Source organism: Fundulus heteroclitus, chromosome 3 (genome assembly GCF_011125445.2).
Source record: "Fundulus heteroclitus isolate FHET01 chromosome 3, MU-UCD_Fhet_4.1, whole genome shotgun sequence".
In the NCBI taxonomy this organism is placed as follows: Eukaryota; Metazoa; Chordata; class Actinopteri; order Cyprinodontiformes; family Fundulidae; genus Fundulus; species Fundulus heteroclitus.
This window is the reverse complement of record NC_046363.1, coordinates 46640431-46656497: the sequence shown is the minus strand read 5'-3', so window position 1 is coordinate 46656497 and position 16067 is coordinate 46640431. Positions and strand designations below refer to the sequence as shown.

The 16067-nt window shown below is 43.3% G+C and overlaps 1 protein-coding gene across 3 annotated transcripts; it reads right to left on the bottom strand.

Moving 5' to 3' along the window:
• Positions 1-7696: 7696 nt before the first annotated feature.
• Positions 7697-15169, bottom strand: LOC105920527 (retinol dehydrogenase 13). Of its 3 annotated transcripts, none has more exons than XM_036135621.1 (7): positions 14790-15169; positions 13445-13579; positions 10388-10605; positions 10153-10314; positions 9959-10078; positions 8675-8879; positions 7697-8550 (listed from the first exon to the last, which is right to left on the bottom strand). In XM_036135621.1, the coding sequence occupies exons 1-7, from the start codon at positions 14891-14893 to the stop codon at positions 8328-8330; spliced, it is 1167 nt and encodes a 388-aa protein (XP_035991514.1). In that variant the 5' UTR covers positions 14894-15169; the 3' UTR covers positions 7697-8327. The 3 variants fall into 3 exon arrangements, with proteins under 3 accessions (XP_035991514.1, XP_035991513.1, XP_012711587.1); XM_036135620.1 differs by having other exon boundaries at positions 10388-10579; positions 14790-15165; XM_012856133.3 differs by having other exon boundaries at positions 8353-8561; positions 10388-10579; positions 14790-15159.
• Between the last annotated feature and the right edge of the window lie 898 nt (positions 15170-16067).

Sequence of the window (16067 nt, the reverse complement as noted above, 5' to 3'; positions counted from 1 at the left end):
AAATTTTTCCTGCATTTGTTGTAAACTTTCCAGATCAGCCCAGATGAAATCACGCAGTACGATGTAATGCCTCTTCTGGTTAGTTGGTTAAATCTTAGATCAAGTTGTGCTGGTATAAAGTCCCTATCATGCTCAGTCCATCTCAATAAGCTAATTTTCCTCTCTAGAAGAAGAAGTGGATCTAAACTCCCTAAACCAGATGTTGACAGGGACTTCTGTGGAAACACAACTCATCAGCATCTCTAGTCTGGAGGTGTTTGTTCCCCAGCAGAACCTGCAGAGGAACATCAGTTAGAATTCTAGTTCTTTCCATTTTGCCTCTTATCCCTCTTCACACCAATAAACCGCTAATTGCAGTTGAGCTGCTTTGTAATAACTTTCCAAACATGGGAGTGAATTCCTCGTTATCTCTGGGTAATTGTGACGTTTTGTAGCGTACTCCTGGTTTCTTGTTCTGCCATATAAATCTGGAGATGATCCGGTTCCACTCGTTAAACTGCTTGGTAGGAATTTCTATTGATAAAGATTGAAAAAGGAACAACAGTTGAGGTAGGATGATAATTTTTATTATTTCTATTCGGTTGTACAGATCAAGTGTCGGGGGGCCCGTTTGTCCAGGTTATTTTTAATTTTATTAGTCATAGTACCATAATTCGCCTTGTATATTTTGTTTAAATTCTTAGTAATATTAACACCTGAATATTTCATGGTTCTTGCTTTCCTATTAAATTTGTAGTGATTACTTATATCCTCTCAGAGTGAGTAGTTAAAGCACATGGTTTTTTAATTTATAGCCTGAATGAAGTCCAAACTGGTGGAGGCAGCATGAGGTTAGGCAGACTGGCGTCTGGATCAGATATGATCACCAGGAGATCATCGGCGTATAAACACGGTTTGTATTCTCTGCCCTTAAATGTGATTCCCTTCATTTCTGGATCTTAATCTTTTGAGCGAGTGGCTCTATAAAAACATCTCTGCCGGCATCCTGGTTCCAATGGGACTGTTCCTGAAAGGCTATTATTTATTTTGACCTGAGCTATTGGTGAGCTGTATAATGATTTTAAATAATTTATAATTGTATTATTAAAGCCAAACCGATGTAGAACCAAATACAGGTGTTCCCATCTTACAGAATCAAAGGCTTTTTCAGAATCGAAACTGATTGCTAAAGATTTCAAAATACATCTGCTCATAATGTGGAGCAGATGAGAAGCTCGCCTCACATTATCCTGTTTACGTCTATTTTTCACAAATCCTGTTCAGGAATAATGTTTTCTGGTCTGTTGACAATTATTGAAGTGAATATTTTATAATCAACATTTAAGACTGAAGTGGGCCGGTATGAGCTGCACTCGTTTTATCCTTTCCTGGTTTTGGAATAACTGATTATTAACTATTATTGCTTGTTTCCAGGATGCTGGAGTCTCCCCTCCTTTAAGCACATGGTTAAAACATTTTAACAATAAAGGTGTGATGCATCTGCTAAAACATTTATACCATTCTGCTGGTAATCCGTCTCCTCCTGGTGACTTTCTTGTTTTTAATTTTGAGATAGCTTTATGGACCTCTGCTGGCGTTATATCTGCAGATATCCACTTATTTTGCTCCTTGCCAATTGAGGGGAGGTCCAAAGAGTCCAGAACGGCTTTTTAAGGGAAACTCTATTTATATTTATATAGGAATTTATATAGTCCACTCAGGTTGACTATATAAATTCCTGTAATATGTTTCAAATGATTTATGTATTTCATCTGGGGAAAAACACATCTGGTTGGAAATAGGATTTTTAATTTTAAAGATGAATCTGTCTAATTGTTGTTGTTTTAGTCGCCAGGCTAATATTTATTTTGCTTGTGGTCCATTCTCATAATAAGTTTAATATATTTGAGATAAAGTATCACTTTGTCATTGAGCTTCCTATTTAGGTCCTTGGTTTCAATATGTTTCTGCTCTAAAATGTGAACACTTCTTAAACAATATTTCCACCTTGATTCCTCAGATTAAGACATTTTACAAAAATGACGCTGATCTTAAAACTGAAGACCTTGATGCTGCGGTTCTGAAAATGAGGGTAAATAAATCTCCAGGTTCAGATGGACTCATAATAAAATTTTACTAATTTTTCTGTTATTTAAAGCCTCACTAGAATGTATTGATAAAAAGGATTGATTGTTCTGATCCCTAAAACCGGCAAAGATTAACGACTTTTAGACAATGGCATCTAGACTAAAAAGGGAATTTCAGACCTAATTAGTGAAACTCCATCAGGTTTTAAAAAAGTAGATCATAATAACATTAGACTGGTTTTAGATTTAATCGATTACAGTGACTTAATTGATGGAAATGGGATTATTCTAAGGCATCTGATTCTGTGGAACATCCTTTTATCTTTAAAACATTGTGGAACATGGAACATGGAACAGGTTTCACTGTAATTGTTCGCCGTTGTTATTCATCATGGCTGCAGACATCAGCGGTCACCATATTGCCCAAAGATCGCTTCATGCTGTCATCCGTGTTTTAGTTACTGTTTTCCTCCCAGCTGCCAGTAGTTTATTCCACTAATATCCATTAATTCCTTTAAGTTGTGGAGGTTTGTATCCTAGATACACAATTTTAAAGTCAAGAGGAATTGGTATTTTAAAAATGAATCATCTCTTTCCAGTAATCATAAACCTTTGGTCAGCTCCAGGACAGGTGGTAATGTCTGGTTAGGGTTGGGTTAGGGTTAGGGTTAGGGTTGGTTTACCTGCTGCAGCGTCCTGCACAGCCTCCTGAATAAGCAGCCCTCAGCGATGGAGGCGTGTCTGGAAGTCGGTCCTCCTCCACTGTGATGAACACGTCTGCTCCCATTCTTCCTCCCTTCTGTCTCTGATATATTCTGCTGAGGAGCTGTTCAGATTATAAATACTTTATAAAGCTGTGAAATGAAGCCACTGTTCACTTCTGATTTATTTGTTGTGGCTCAGCTTTGACAACACAAAACATCCATAAGGGCCGCAGATGGACGAGTGATCTACGCAGGCAAAAAGAAATCATTTTTCCAGATAAAGTCCTTTAGTTTGTGGTTTATTCCTAATTGCAAGCAAGCAAACAGAAATGGACAAACATTTTCTAAACATGGTGAAAAACCATACGCCCACCCAGATGCATGCTGGTCCTACCACTGAGAGCCTATTTATAAACGTAATCCACCCAAATTGCTCATAACTAACCAGAAACAAAGAAACAAAAAAATACAAATGTAATTAATTAATAACAAAAAAGAATTGGCTCCTAAACTCCGGCCCCTAATTGTGCTTACACTTAAGCTCCTAGTGACGTCACTTCTGTGGTTAAATAAAATCATCCTGTGGTGGGTTAATTGTCTAGTCTGCTAATAACGGCCTTAAGGTCTAAGAATCGTTGGTTCTACCTCTGAGTTAATCGCTTTATTTACAGAGTCTGAAGAAATCCACCAGAAGTCACGATCTGTCCTTCCTCCTCCACGCGTAGAGCTGGTCTTCTGAAAGTTTATTTCTCCACATGTCAGTCAGGCCCGTTCTGTCACACATGGTTTCTAAATGTGATGCTTGGTTCCTCGCTGGTCGCCTGTTCTCATCACTCAGTTAAAGTCCTTCCCATGTTTAAGCTGCAGGAAATAAGGATGATAAAGATTTGCTCCTGTTTTCTAATGTTAAAAATAAATTGATGTTTTGGTTTTGGTTATTGAGGCGATAAATGCTTATAAAATTATAAAATTGGGTCTGATTAATGTGTGTAAAACAGCGACCCCTGCTGACCTGTTGTTGCAAAATGAAACCCACATTTGTTTCCTCTGGTTTTTCCACAATGTTGTGTCTGTTTCTGTGGCGCGTTTGTTGGATTAAAAACTAAAAATCTGCCGCTGATTCTGACAAAAAAGAAACAAAGCTTTCTGCTTTGCATTATTCCTAACACGCCTGGAATTAATAGAATAGAAATGGACACCAGCTGGTGCAGAGCTCCCACTTAGTGAACGTGGACTGAACTGCAGAGGTGGGACCAGGTCACCTTTCTGTTTCCCTCCAGTCCGAGTCAGGTCTGAAACCTCTAATTTCAAGTACATTTCAGTCTAAAAATGTTGAAATAATGTAAATAACAGAGCATCTTTAATCAGTATTTACCTCAAAAAGTAATGAAACCAGAACAACTGACCCTACAAAACAGTAAAATTAAACTTAGCTTCAAGAATAGTCCTGCTTTCATTTATATTTTTCCAGAATATTCAGTGAAAAATCCAACAGCAGAACTTCATATTCAGACACAAACAAATTTACTCTTGGCAGCATTTAAGTCTTTCTTCTTTTTAAATCTGGTTAATGTGACTGGCTGTGCTGCAGCTCAAGCAGACTTACGTACGGAGACGTCTACGTTTGTAGAGACGGTGAAATGAATTAACGAGGCAAACTTTTTAAATCATAGATGTCTTTAGCTTTACGTTTTGGGTAAAAAGTCTTCAAGCAAACAGGTTCAAGTCCAGTTCAACACTCGAGTCTCTGGACACTTTTTCAAGTCTAAAGTCATAAAATCAATGACTCAGTTGCCAGTCATGTGACTCGGGTCCCGGTCATGTGACTCGGGTCCCACCTCTGCTGGATGGCACCTTGTGAAAGTCTTAGATGAAACAAATCAACGGCGTAATGTTGAGCTTAACGTAACTGACAGCCTTATACCAACAGAGCGGTATTAAGGGTTCATACTGACATATTTTGCGTTAACATAAACTTTATTGACTTGTTTTGCATTAACATAAGCTTTATTGACGTATTTTGCGTTAACATAAACTTTATTGACTTGTTTTGCATTAACATAAGCTTTATTGACGTATTTTGCGTTAACATAAGCTTTATTGACTTGTTTTGCGTTAACATAACATTTATTGACTTCTTTTGCATTAACATAAGCTTTATTGACTTGTTTTGCGTTAACATAAGCTTTATTGACGTATTTTGCGTTAACATAAGCTTTATTGACTTGTTTTGCATTAACATAAGCTTTATTGACTTGTTTTGCGTTAACATAAGCTTTATTGACTTGTTTTGCATTAGCATAAGCTTTATTGACGTATTTTGCGTTAACATAAACTTTATTGACTTGTTTTGCGTTAACATAAGCTTTATTGACTTGTTTTGCGTTAACATAAGCTTTATTGACGTATTTTGCGTTAACATAAGCTTTATTGACTTCTTTTGTGTTAACATAACATTTATTGACTTGTTTTGCGTTAACATAAGATTTATTGACTTGTTTTGCGTTAACATAAGCTTTATTGACTTCTTTTGCGTTAACATAACATTTATTGACTTGTTTTGCGTTAACATAAGCTTTATTGACTTGTTTTGCGTTAACATAAGCTTTATTGACGTATTTTGCGTTAACATAAGCTTTATTGACTTCTTTTGCGTTAACATAACATTTATTGACTTGTTTTGCGTTAACATAAGATTTATTGACTTGTTTTGCGTTAACATAAGCTTTATTGACTTCTTTTGCATTAACATAACATTTATTGACTTGTTTTGCGTTAACATAAGCTTTATTGACGTATTTTGCGTTAACATAAGCTTTATTTACTTCTTTTGCATTAACATAACATTTATTGACTTGTTTTGCGTTAACATAAGCTTTATTGACTTGTTTTGCGTTAACATAAGCTTTATTGACTTGTTTTGCGTTAATTGACTTGTTTTGCGACAACATAAGATTTATTGACTTGTTTTGCGTTAACATAAGCTTTATTGACTTGTTTTGCGTTAACATAAGCTTTATTGACTTGTTTTGCGTTAATTGACTTGTTTTGCGACAACATAAGCTTTATTGACTTGTTTTGCGTTAACATAAGCTTTATTGACTTGTTTTGCGTTAACATAAGCTTTATTGACTTGTTTTGCGTTAATTGACTTGTTTTGCGACAACATAAGCTTTATTGACTTGTTTTGCGTTAACATAAGCTTTATTGACTTGTTTTGCGTTAATTGACTTGTTTTGCGTTAACATAAGCTTTATTGACTTCTTTTGCGTTAACATAAGCTTTATTGACTTGTTTTGCGTTAATTGACTTGTTTTGCGTTAACATAAGATTTATTGACTTCTTTTGCGTTAACATAAGATTTATTACCAGCCCTTTCTCCTTTTTCTGGCCACAGCCTGATGCTTCTCTGTCGGCTGCCGTCAGATCTTCCTGAAGCAGAGTCGTTCTTCAGGTAGTCGCACGCTTTGGTTTCCTCCCATAAGGCGTGTCGAGCAGTTCTGGACGTGAATCTGGCGATCACTGATGGGTGATGGGTCCTCCATGCTGACGCTCTCCAGGTCTGGATCACATCTATACAGCAGATTCCTTCAGCTCGACTTTTCGTGTCGTCCTCGCCTTTTTCAGGGCGGTAAGGTCAAAACTTAACCCTCCCGCTGCAGCGTCTGCTTTCTCCATTTTCTTTTTGAGTTCCTCACCGTTTTTCAGGGTTGAGCACTGATCCTTCTAGGCAATGTTCTGGTGCTTCAGGTCCGCTACTTTATGGCAGAACTCCAGAGACTTCCTCCACCTTCCAGTTGAATCGTACTGAATTGTAGGACTGTATCAGTTTGATCCGCTCTCATTTAACGGCCCTGATCAGAGCGCCGTGTAGCTCTTGGAGACTCGGTTCCTTTTTTTCTTTTTCACCTCTTGGCTTCTTATCTTGGTGCTTCATCGTGTGCTCGAGGACGACGTACATTAATCATCTTCTTCAGAGGGACGAGCATGACTGCATCTCTTTTGTCTGTGGTTACACTGCTAGGCTCATTAGTTAGCTAGCCTCTCCTTGATTCTGACTGTGACTCTAAAATGTCCTCAAGCGTTTTGATTTATCCACAATAGTCTTCAGAGTTTACCGATGATAAAGTAGTTGTCCTCCAACTTTCAGTGGTGAAACTAGGTCTTCTTTCTTAAGCGTTTGCAGCAAAAGTAGCTGCGGTATTAAAGTGCGGCTGCTTTGGCCGCAATGGTGTCAAGGAGTGAATAAAGTAAAATTAACTTTTAAAAAGTTAGGTGCAAAAACCTGAAAAATCTGCCCTGTATATTGACATATGACGCGCTCATTAAGGCGGTGAACAGACAAACCTGGAAGGTGGAGGAGCTGAAAGCTGGATGTGCTGGAACGCAGACTGGCTTCAGTGGTTGAACTCAAGGGGAGATGGGATAAAATCTGGATGTGAAGCACGGAAAAGCCAACAATTTGGAAAATTGGATTTACCATTTGGAGCCAGCAAAAGACTTAAAGCTGACAGGAAAGTCAGAGCAGCTTGTTCTTATAATAAATAACATATTTGGATTATATGAGTTATGTTTTTTACCCTCCCACCTTCCTTTTTTTTGTGGCCTCTATCTTTCCACAGAGTAAGGGCAGCGCCCTGTGGGCACCGTGTGGTGACCTTAGCAGCATGGCGTCAGTAAATCGTCTCCCACTGAAATGTTTGTGATGTTTGTTACGCAGATTGTAATGAAACAGTAATTTCCCTCTGGGATTATTAAAGTATTTCTGATTCTGGTTCTGAATTTTGCGTTGGGACGTCCCCGCACCGCCGGCTCGCCTCGCTGGCCTGCAGCTGATTGGCCGGCCGGTGGAGACTCGCCGTGCCGACAGTCTCCCCCGCTGGCTTTCTGCTAGAAGCTGGAGAGATTCAGTCAGAATGTCACGAATGTGAAGGTTTGGTTACTTTATTATTTTTCTCTACAAATGAAGTGATACAGGCTTTGTTCAGAAATTAGTGTTTAAGTTATTAAACACTAGTAAACAAATGGTTTGTGATTAATTCTATGTAGGAAGATATAATTTACTTTGAACTACAAATAGGTGATTGATGAATGAGAGCAAAATGAAACAACAACACAAGGACATTTTAGACAAAACATCAGGACATATTCTATGATATGTAAAGAGGATAATAAAAGGTATTCAATGTAATCTTATATGAGGTATAAGATCAGCCTTTGGCTTCACAGGTGTGCTGAACGCTGTCCCGGCTGCCAGGTGAGGGGGGGGGGGGGGGGGGGCAGCCGGGTTCATTTTAGGACCCTGGCACCGTAAAACAACCTCAGATCCAGTCTGGACTGGAGAAAAGATCTGGTTTCAATATGAGCTAGAGGTGGGCTCCTGGAGACAAAGAACCAATCAGAGACGAGGACGAGGCAGGTGAGTGACAATGACCCGGTTCCAGGTTTGGGTTTTTACAGAACCATGGCAGGAGCAGCGGCTCTGGGTTAGACCTGGAAAATCAAAGCGGTGATGTTTGAACCCAGACTGGAGAGTTGCTGCTCCGCCCCACACCTGCTACACCTGGACTGGTCCAGGAACACCTGATGATGTTGACGGTGTCGTCTCTTCTTTACTCCGTCCACATGGGGGCGCTGCTGCCCCTCTGCAGCTTCCTGTCTGGATGTTGACCGGCCTATCGGAGGTCAGCGCGTGTCGTTGAGTCTGACCAATCGGGCGCTCTCCTCCCACAGCCTGCGGGCCGCCTCGTCGTCCCGCCCCTCTGGCGCCGCCTCCTTCTCTGCACAGTCACTGTGGACGCATCAGTTCACTGAGCCCCACTCAGCCGCTGACATGCAGTCTGAACAAACACGAAAACACACCCAGGAAGCTTCCTCCAGGTGAGGTTCAGCCCCTCCTCTTACCTGAAGTATCGGCCTGACAGATCCTCCAGGCCTGGAGTCACGGCACAGAACACGCTGGTCTGGCTGCCCTGCCTGGGGGTCTTCATCAGCAGCAGGGCAGGGAGCCTCAGCACTGCCCCCAGCAGGGGGATCCAGCCCTCTACGTGACGACCGAGCTCAGTGCGGATCACCCCGGGGTGGAGACAGAAGGCCGACACACCTGAACCTGCAGGACAGGTGGGGAACGTAAGGAACCAATCACAGCACAGCGCTGAGGCGGCGACGTTATCACCGTCTATCCTGACGTTACACGTTGTCTTCAGTGTTCATGGGGTCTATAATCACCCAAACACTGCTGTTGATAGGTCTATGTGAAGCGAGGCTGTGGAGGTGAAAGGAGAACCAGGAGCGCTCTGCAGCTCTTCAGGGCTTTTCAGCCCAAATGGCTGCCTGTGGTTCTGCTCCAGGTCTCCTTCCAGTTTAACCTCCAGGGTCTCCTTCCAGTTTAACCTCCAGGGTCTCCTTCCTGGTCTCATCCTGATTAGATGAAGCAGGCGGGTTTGAAGGCCTCCCCCCAGATGATGGAGGCCCCCACCTTGTTTCAGCTCCAGGTTTGTTCTTGCAGTTTGACCTTTGAAACAGTGTTAGGGGTTTTGTTTTATTACCAGTTGTCTGAAGGTCTTCATACCATTAATCCATCAGAACAGCCTCATAGATCCAGGACTCCATGATCAGAGCTGTCTGAATCAGTCAATGAGGAAGGAGGTAGGAAAGGAGCCTGAATGCTTCCTCTTTCAGCTCCTTTAGCTTAGGAACCTTGCACCGTCCCCTACCGATGCTAAGAACCCTTTAGGTTTCCCACAATCCTTTACCTGCCAGGACGTATCAGCTCAGCTCACATAAATCAACTAAAACACGCGTAGAGCAGAGAGCGTCTCTTTGTAGCTCATGTCCAGAAGCACACTGGGCCGAGGTAATGGTGATGTAATGGTTTCTACAAGTGTTCAATAAAGTTGTGTTTAAAAAAGCGGATACCAGGCTGACAACGGGAGCGGACACATTACAGCGAGACTAAGGAGAAAGCAGCAGCTGGTAACGATCTTTATGGAGCTCCAGCTGCTGCTGTGTGGGACAGACGAGAAAGATAAAAAAGATCTTTGCCTGACTGTAAGCAGCTATCAGCCAAGCTCAGCATTTGTATTCATGATGCGGTGTTTCTGTTGTTTGGGACCTCAGAAGGTTCCCGGGGTCTTCAGGACCTGCGGGTCTCTGGTGGGGGTGGACTGGTGTTGTGTTTGTGTGAACCTTTGAGCCGTCGAGCCAGTTCTCGTGTGAACAGGACGTTGGCCAGTTTGCTCTGCCTGTAGCTCTCCAGAGCGCTGTACGGTCTTCTGCTGAAGAACAAGTCATCAAAGTCCATACGGCCTGAGAACCAGAGCAGACACTGACTACCTGCAGGCGTCAGAAACATCACAGCAAGGTGGAGTCACAGCTCTTACCTCCCCGGTGGGCGATAGACGATACGTTGATCACACGGCTGGGGGCGCAGCTTTTTAGCATCGGCAGCAGCAGATTTGTCAACAGGAAGTGACCCAGATGATTGACAGCTATCTGAGTCTCAAAGCCATCTTCTGTGATCCACCTGGGACACATCATCACACCTGCCCACAGGTGTGACAGGTGAGCACAGAGACAAGCAGACGGACACCCAGACAGGAGGACAGAGGAGCTCACCTGCGTTGTTGACCAGAATGTCCAGTCTGTCTTCACTATCCAGGAAGTCCTTAGCAAACTGTGAGACAGAGTAAACGGACGCCAGGTCCAGGTGTCGAATCACCACGTTGCCATTTCCCGTCGACTGCCGGATCTCCTCCGCCGCCCGCTCCGCCCGGGCCAGGTCTCTGCACGCCATCACCACCCGGGCTCCTGGTGAACGGATCCAACACATCCGTCTGCAGGTGACTGGTGTTAACGGTTTCTGAGCTGATTATGGTTTTAGGTTACCTGTGTTAGTAAGCAGGGTGCTCACCTGCAGCGCTCGTCGTTTAAAACCAGCTGAGCTGATTAGCAGGATTGTCTGAGGAATCCCACTGAGGTCCAATTGTTTCATTTTCAAACCTCTTTAAACTGAAGACCTGATTTCTTGACCAACATGTCAGACCAGAAGGACAGCCATCATCTCAGCATGCCTGCACCTCCATGAACAGCCAGACTTCTCTCAGTGTCTACCTGCTCTACAAGAACTGTAGAGCAGGACAAAAAACTGGAGACACAACTGAGTGTCAGCAGAGGAGCTGCTGACCGGTCAGTTCTGCAGGATTTGTCAGAGTTCTGGTTCTGCTCTCATCCCCTCTGTCCCTCTGGTTCTGAAGGAATCACCTTATCTACTGGTTGTCCCACATGCCAATTCTTGTTGCGCGCTCACGGAACACCAGTGTTCGTTTAGTTTAGTTTCCGTTTGCTGGTTGCACATGTGCACTTCTAGTGTTTATGTACCCGGTTAGCTTAGCGGTTAGCTTCAGTGTTAGCCGTTCATTGTAGCTCTGCTGCTTTCACCGTAGACTTTGGACATGGCTGAGAGACGCAAGATTTAAATCATCTGACATGTTTATGAGAAGAAGAAGGCTTCAGTAGAAAGAAATAAGACCAGATTGGATTTGGGAGATTTTTTTCCACCTGATGAGCAGGTAAGATGGCCTGGAGCAGTTATTCAGAGAGTGACTTGGACATTTCTTACTTAAATTTCTGGACATTTAAGTAAGAGTCTGCCAACTCTAATTTGAATCTGGGTGGCATTAACTTGGCCTCTGGTAATAAAGTATAAAATATTGGTGTTATTTTTGACCAAGAGGGATCATATTTCTCCTGTTTTAGCTTCCCTTCATTGGCTTCCTGTTAAATCAAGAATAGAATTTAAAATTCTTCTTCTAACGTATAAAGCCCTTAATAATCAAGCTCCATCATATATCAGAGCTCTGATTGCCCCGTATGTTCCTAACAGAGCACTTCGCTCTCAGACTGCAGGTCTGCTGGTGGTTCCTAGAGTCTCTAAAAGTAGAATGGGAGGCAGATCCTTTAGCTATCAGGCTCCTCTCCTGTGGAACCAACTCCCAGTTTTGGTCCATGAGGCAGACACCCTGTCTACTTTTAAGACTAATCTTAAAACTTTCCTTTGTGACAAAGCTTCTAGTCAGAGTGGCTCATGTTACCCTGAGCTACCTCTATAGTTATGCTGCTATAGGCTTAGACTGCTGGAGGACATCAGGGTCCGTTTCTCTCTCTCTGCTGAGTTCTCCTACTGCTCTCCAATCTGCATTGTTTGTTGTTATTTCAGCTTTTAACTTTTTGTTCTCTGTCATTTTTCTCTTCATAGTAGGTACACCTGGTCTGGCGTTCTGTTAACTGTGACATCATCCAGAGAAGACGGCTCACCCGCTACTACCATCTAATGTAGAACAGATTACTAGATCAATGTGAGCTTCTGTGCTTTCTGTGTCTCTGCTCTGTCTTCTCTAACATAGAAAGTACTCCTGGGTCAATGTGAGCTTCTGAGCTTTCTGTGTCTCTGCTCTGTCTTCTCTAAGCCCCAGTGGGTGGAGGCAGATGAGCGTTCACACTGAGCCTGGTTCTGGTTCTGCTGGAGGTTCTCCTCCCTGTTAAAGGGGAGTTTTCCTCTCCACTGTCGCTTCATGCATGCTCAGTATGAGGGATTGCTGCAAAGCCATCAACAATGCAGACGACTGTCCACTGTGGCTCTACGCTCTTTCAGGAGGAGTGAATGCTGCTTGGAGAGACTTGATGCAACCTGCTGGGTTTCCTTAGAGAGGAAACTTTCTGACCAACCTGGAGGATCTGATGGAGTCTGACTTTGTAAAGAGCCTTGATGATGATGTGATGTATGTAAATTTGCGCTGTATAATCCATCCATCCATCCATCCATCTTCTTCCTCTTATCCGGGGTCGGGTGGTGGGGGCAGCAGCTTCAGTAGGGAGGCCCAGACGTCCCTCTCCCCGGCCACTTGGGCCAGCTCCTCAGGAGGAATCCCAAGGCGTTCCCAGCAGAGAGACATAGTCCCTCCAGCGTGTCCTGGGTCTCCCCCTGGGCCTCCTCCCGGTGGGACGTGCCCGGAACACCTCTCCAGGGAGGCGTCCAGGAGGCATCCTGACCAGATGCCCGAGCCACCTCAACTGGCTCCTCTGGACGTGGAGGAGCAGCGGCTCTACTCTGAGTCCTCCCCGGATGACTGAGCTCCTCACCCTATCTCTAAGGGAGAGCCCAGGAAGGTCCGACTCTCACCGGAAACGAGTCCGACTTACTGCCGGCAATGCGGACCAGACTCTGACACCGGTCGTACAGAGACCTGACAGCCCTTATTAAAGGGTCCGGTACTCTATACTCCCGGAGTACCCCCCCCCCCCACAGGATCCCTCGGGGGACACGGTCGAATGCCTTCTCCAGATCCACAAAGCACATGTAGACTGGTTGGGCAAACTCCCATGCCCCCTCCAGAATCCTGCTGAGGGTATAGAGCTGGTCCAGTGTTCCACGGCCAGGACCAGAACCACACTGCTCTTCCTCTGGCTCTCTTGTGCTGTATAGATAAAATTTAATTAAATTCTGACCATAAGAAATTCCTTTACTGTCCCACAATAAGGAAATGTGATGTTTCACCATAAAAGAGAAATTAAAGTAATCTTTGGGCTCATCAGAAGCTCCTGCAAAGCCTGTCAGGTTCAACTCTTCTGCAGACCGAACACACCTGTCTGTCAGGTGTGGCTCAGCTGCTTTACCTCTTCCTGCCAGGTCTCTGCAGGTCTCTTTTCCAATGCCTGTGTTTGCTCCGGTCACCAGAACCGTCTTTCCATCTAGACGGACCGAACATCGGCACACTCCTCCTGCAATCCACTTCCTGAGCACGACCACACCTGCAACATTTTAGAAAAGACAGAAAAGACTCTGACTTTCAGCTTCAATCGTTGATAAAGTGAAGAACATCAGAGGACTTCTGGTTACTTCAAGTTTTCTGGTCCTTTAAACATTTTCTTTTGTAGAGAGATGAGCACAGAGATTTTATTTCACTCTGTAACACTTTAACTGTTATAAGGCGTAACTGGATTCTTAGCTTTCAGATGATGACGCTCTAACTCACTTCATGTCTGGACGGACAGTGGAGAGGAAAACTCCTCTTTAACAGGGAGGAGAACCTCCAGCAGAACCAGAACCAGGCCAAAGCTGAAATAACAACAAACAATGCAGATTGGAGAGCAGTAGGAGAACTCAGCAGAGTGAGAGAAATAGACCCTGATGTCCTCCAGCAGCCTAAGCCTATAAAGTCCCATAAAGGACACAAATAGTTAATTTTATTATAAGTGTATATCTATCTTAAATGTGTATTTTACTTTGAATGTGATCTAGTTTATTAAATGATGTTTCCCTTTTGGTTTGTACGTGAGTATAAACGGTGCTGTTCTAATATAAATGCTTTGCAGAATGACTGCAGCCAGTCGAGGTTCTGTTCGCTGTTTATTACCAGAAAACATGAAGGAGGTCTGATCAGAGGCCAGATGAACACATTGGTCTGCATGCAAAACGCTGCAAGTGGGAGAAAACACCAGAGATAGCCATGAAGACAGCATGTAAACAGTGAAACATGGTGGTGGCAGCATCATGCTCTGGGCTCCTGCAGCAGGAGGAGACCTGTTACTCTGACTCAGCTGCAGCTTCTCCTTCCTTCCAGCATGACAACCATCCTGAACATCCAACCAGAGAAACGATGGATAAACACAAATCCATCACACACTTTTCACATTTTAAAATTTTTAATTCTGTGCTTTTCCATTTCTTTAGTTCTGCACTACTTTGTGTTTGTTTGTCACACAAGATCCAAAAAGATTTGTGGTTAAAATGTGACAAAATGTGTGAAAGTCTGAGACAATTAATGTTTCTCTAGTTTCTGTTTTTCATCTAATGTTGGTTTCTTCAGATTATGCATAGTTTTCTTCATGCAAACAACAATAAAATAGCTGTAGTCATGATTTAAAACGATCTATTCTGATTATAATCACTGCTGCCAGTAGCAACAGCAGCGTGTGAATATTTCTCTCAGGAGGAAACAGTTTTAAACAAAGATCTTACAGATCAGAGTGACTCCCACAGCAGCTCCACACTTCAGCAGCACGCCTCCGTAACCGTCCCCCCCCGGCCCGGGTTCTGACCCACCACTGCTGCTGCCGGGCCATGGCAGAACCAGGAAGTCCTCTGGAGCTGCAGCTTTCATCCCTGCAGGTCGGAGCAGACTGAGATCTGAACGAGTCGGACCAGAGGAGGACAGATTAACAGATTAGAGCAGATTATGGATCAGAGAGCTGCTCTGGGATCAGTTACACACTGAAGAACAGGAAGGATTACAGGAAACCAGACAAACAACCTGCTGTCAGAACATTCCTGTTTAAATGAGCGGGACCAACTGGACCTGCTGGACAGCAGCGGTTCTCCCTCCTGTTCTAGGAGGTGATACAGGAACCTGAAATACAGAATAAATAAATACATTAATTTGTCATAATCCGCTGGTTATGCATATTTTTTGCTATTGGTTTATTTGATTGTTTTTCTTCTATTTTATATTATTATGTAGATACATATGTGTTTTGAAAGTTGGTCTTTTTATTTGCTGCATTTGATACAGTTGATCACAATATTCTCCTACAAAGACTTGAACATACTGTAGGGATTAAGGGGAAAGCATTAGGCTGGTTTAAATCTTATCTGTCGGACAGATTCCAATTTGTTCATGTTAATAATAAATCTTCCTCAAACTCTAGGGTCACTTGTGGAGTACCACAGGGTTCAGTCCTTGGACCAATTCTCTTTACTATATATATGCTTCCGATCAGCAAAATTATCAGACAGCCTGCATCGGGGTGGATGATCTACCGGCTACACCGATCTCTGGCCCCCTTAGGTCGCTCCTGAAGGACTTCTTTAACTCTGTGGCTGAGAGGAAGCGGCTGGATGAAATCATCAGGAAGGCCGGTCCTGTCCTGGGATAACCGCTGGACCAGAGCCGGTGGTGGGAGAATGTTTGGAGGGACACATTTTTCCATCAGTCATGTTATTTTTCCTCCATTCCTAAGACAAGACAGAGGCTGCTGTCTTTTGTGTGATGATGTAACAGAGAAGGACGAGACAAATGGACAGATTTATGTGGGTTTCAGGCTTTTTTTCTATTAGTTTTGTTTGCAAACAAATAAACATGATTTCCAATTATCCCACCTGAGTGATTTTAGGAAAGGAAAGATCCCTCTATAGTCCCACTGAGGGGTAATTAGTATTTAAACTATTGCTTAGGGGAGCAGTGAGCTGCCCTGTACCAGAGAAGTAGTCCTTTCTACACCGCGGTGACCCTCCCAAACA

Bases quoted from the DNA above. Each gene is read 5' to 3' on its own strand.
- LOC105920527 (XM_036135620.1), bottom strand. From the start codon at position 14,931: ATGAAAGCTGCAGCTCCAGAGGACTTCCTGGTTCTGCCATGGCCCGGC. The intron at 8,880-9,958 runs GTTCACACAAAC...CCTGTCCTGCAG, and splicing joins ACTGGCTCGACGGCTCAAAG to GTTCAGGTGTGTCGGCCTTC. The intron at 8,551-8,674 runs GTAAGAGGAGGG...GTGACTGTGCAG, and splicing joins CTGTCAGGCCGATACTTCAG to AGAAGGAGGCGGCGCCAGAG.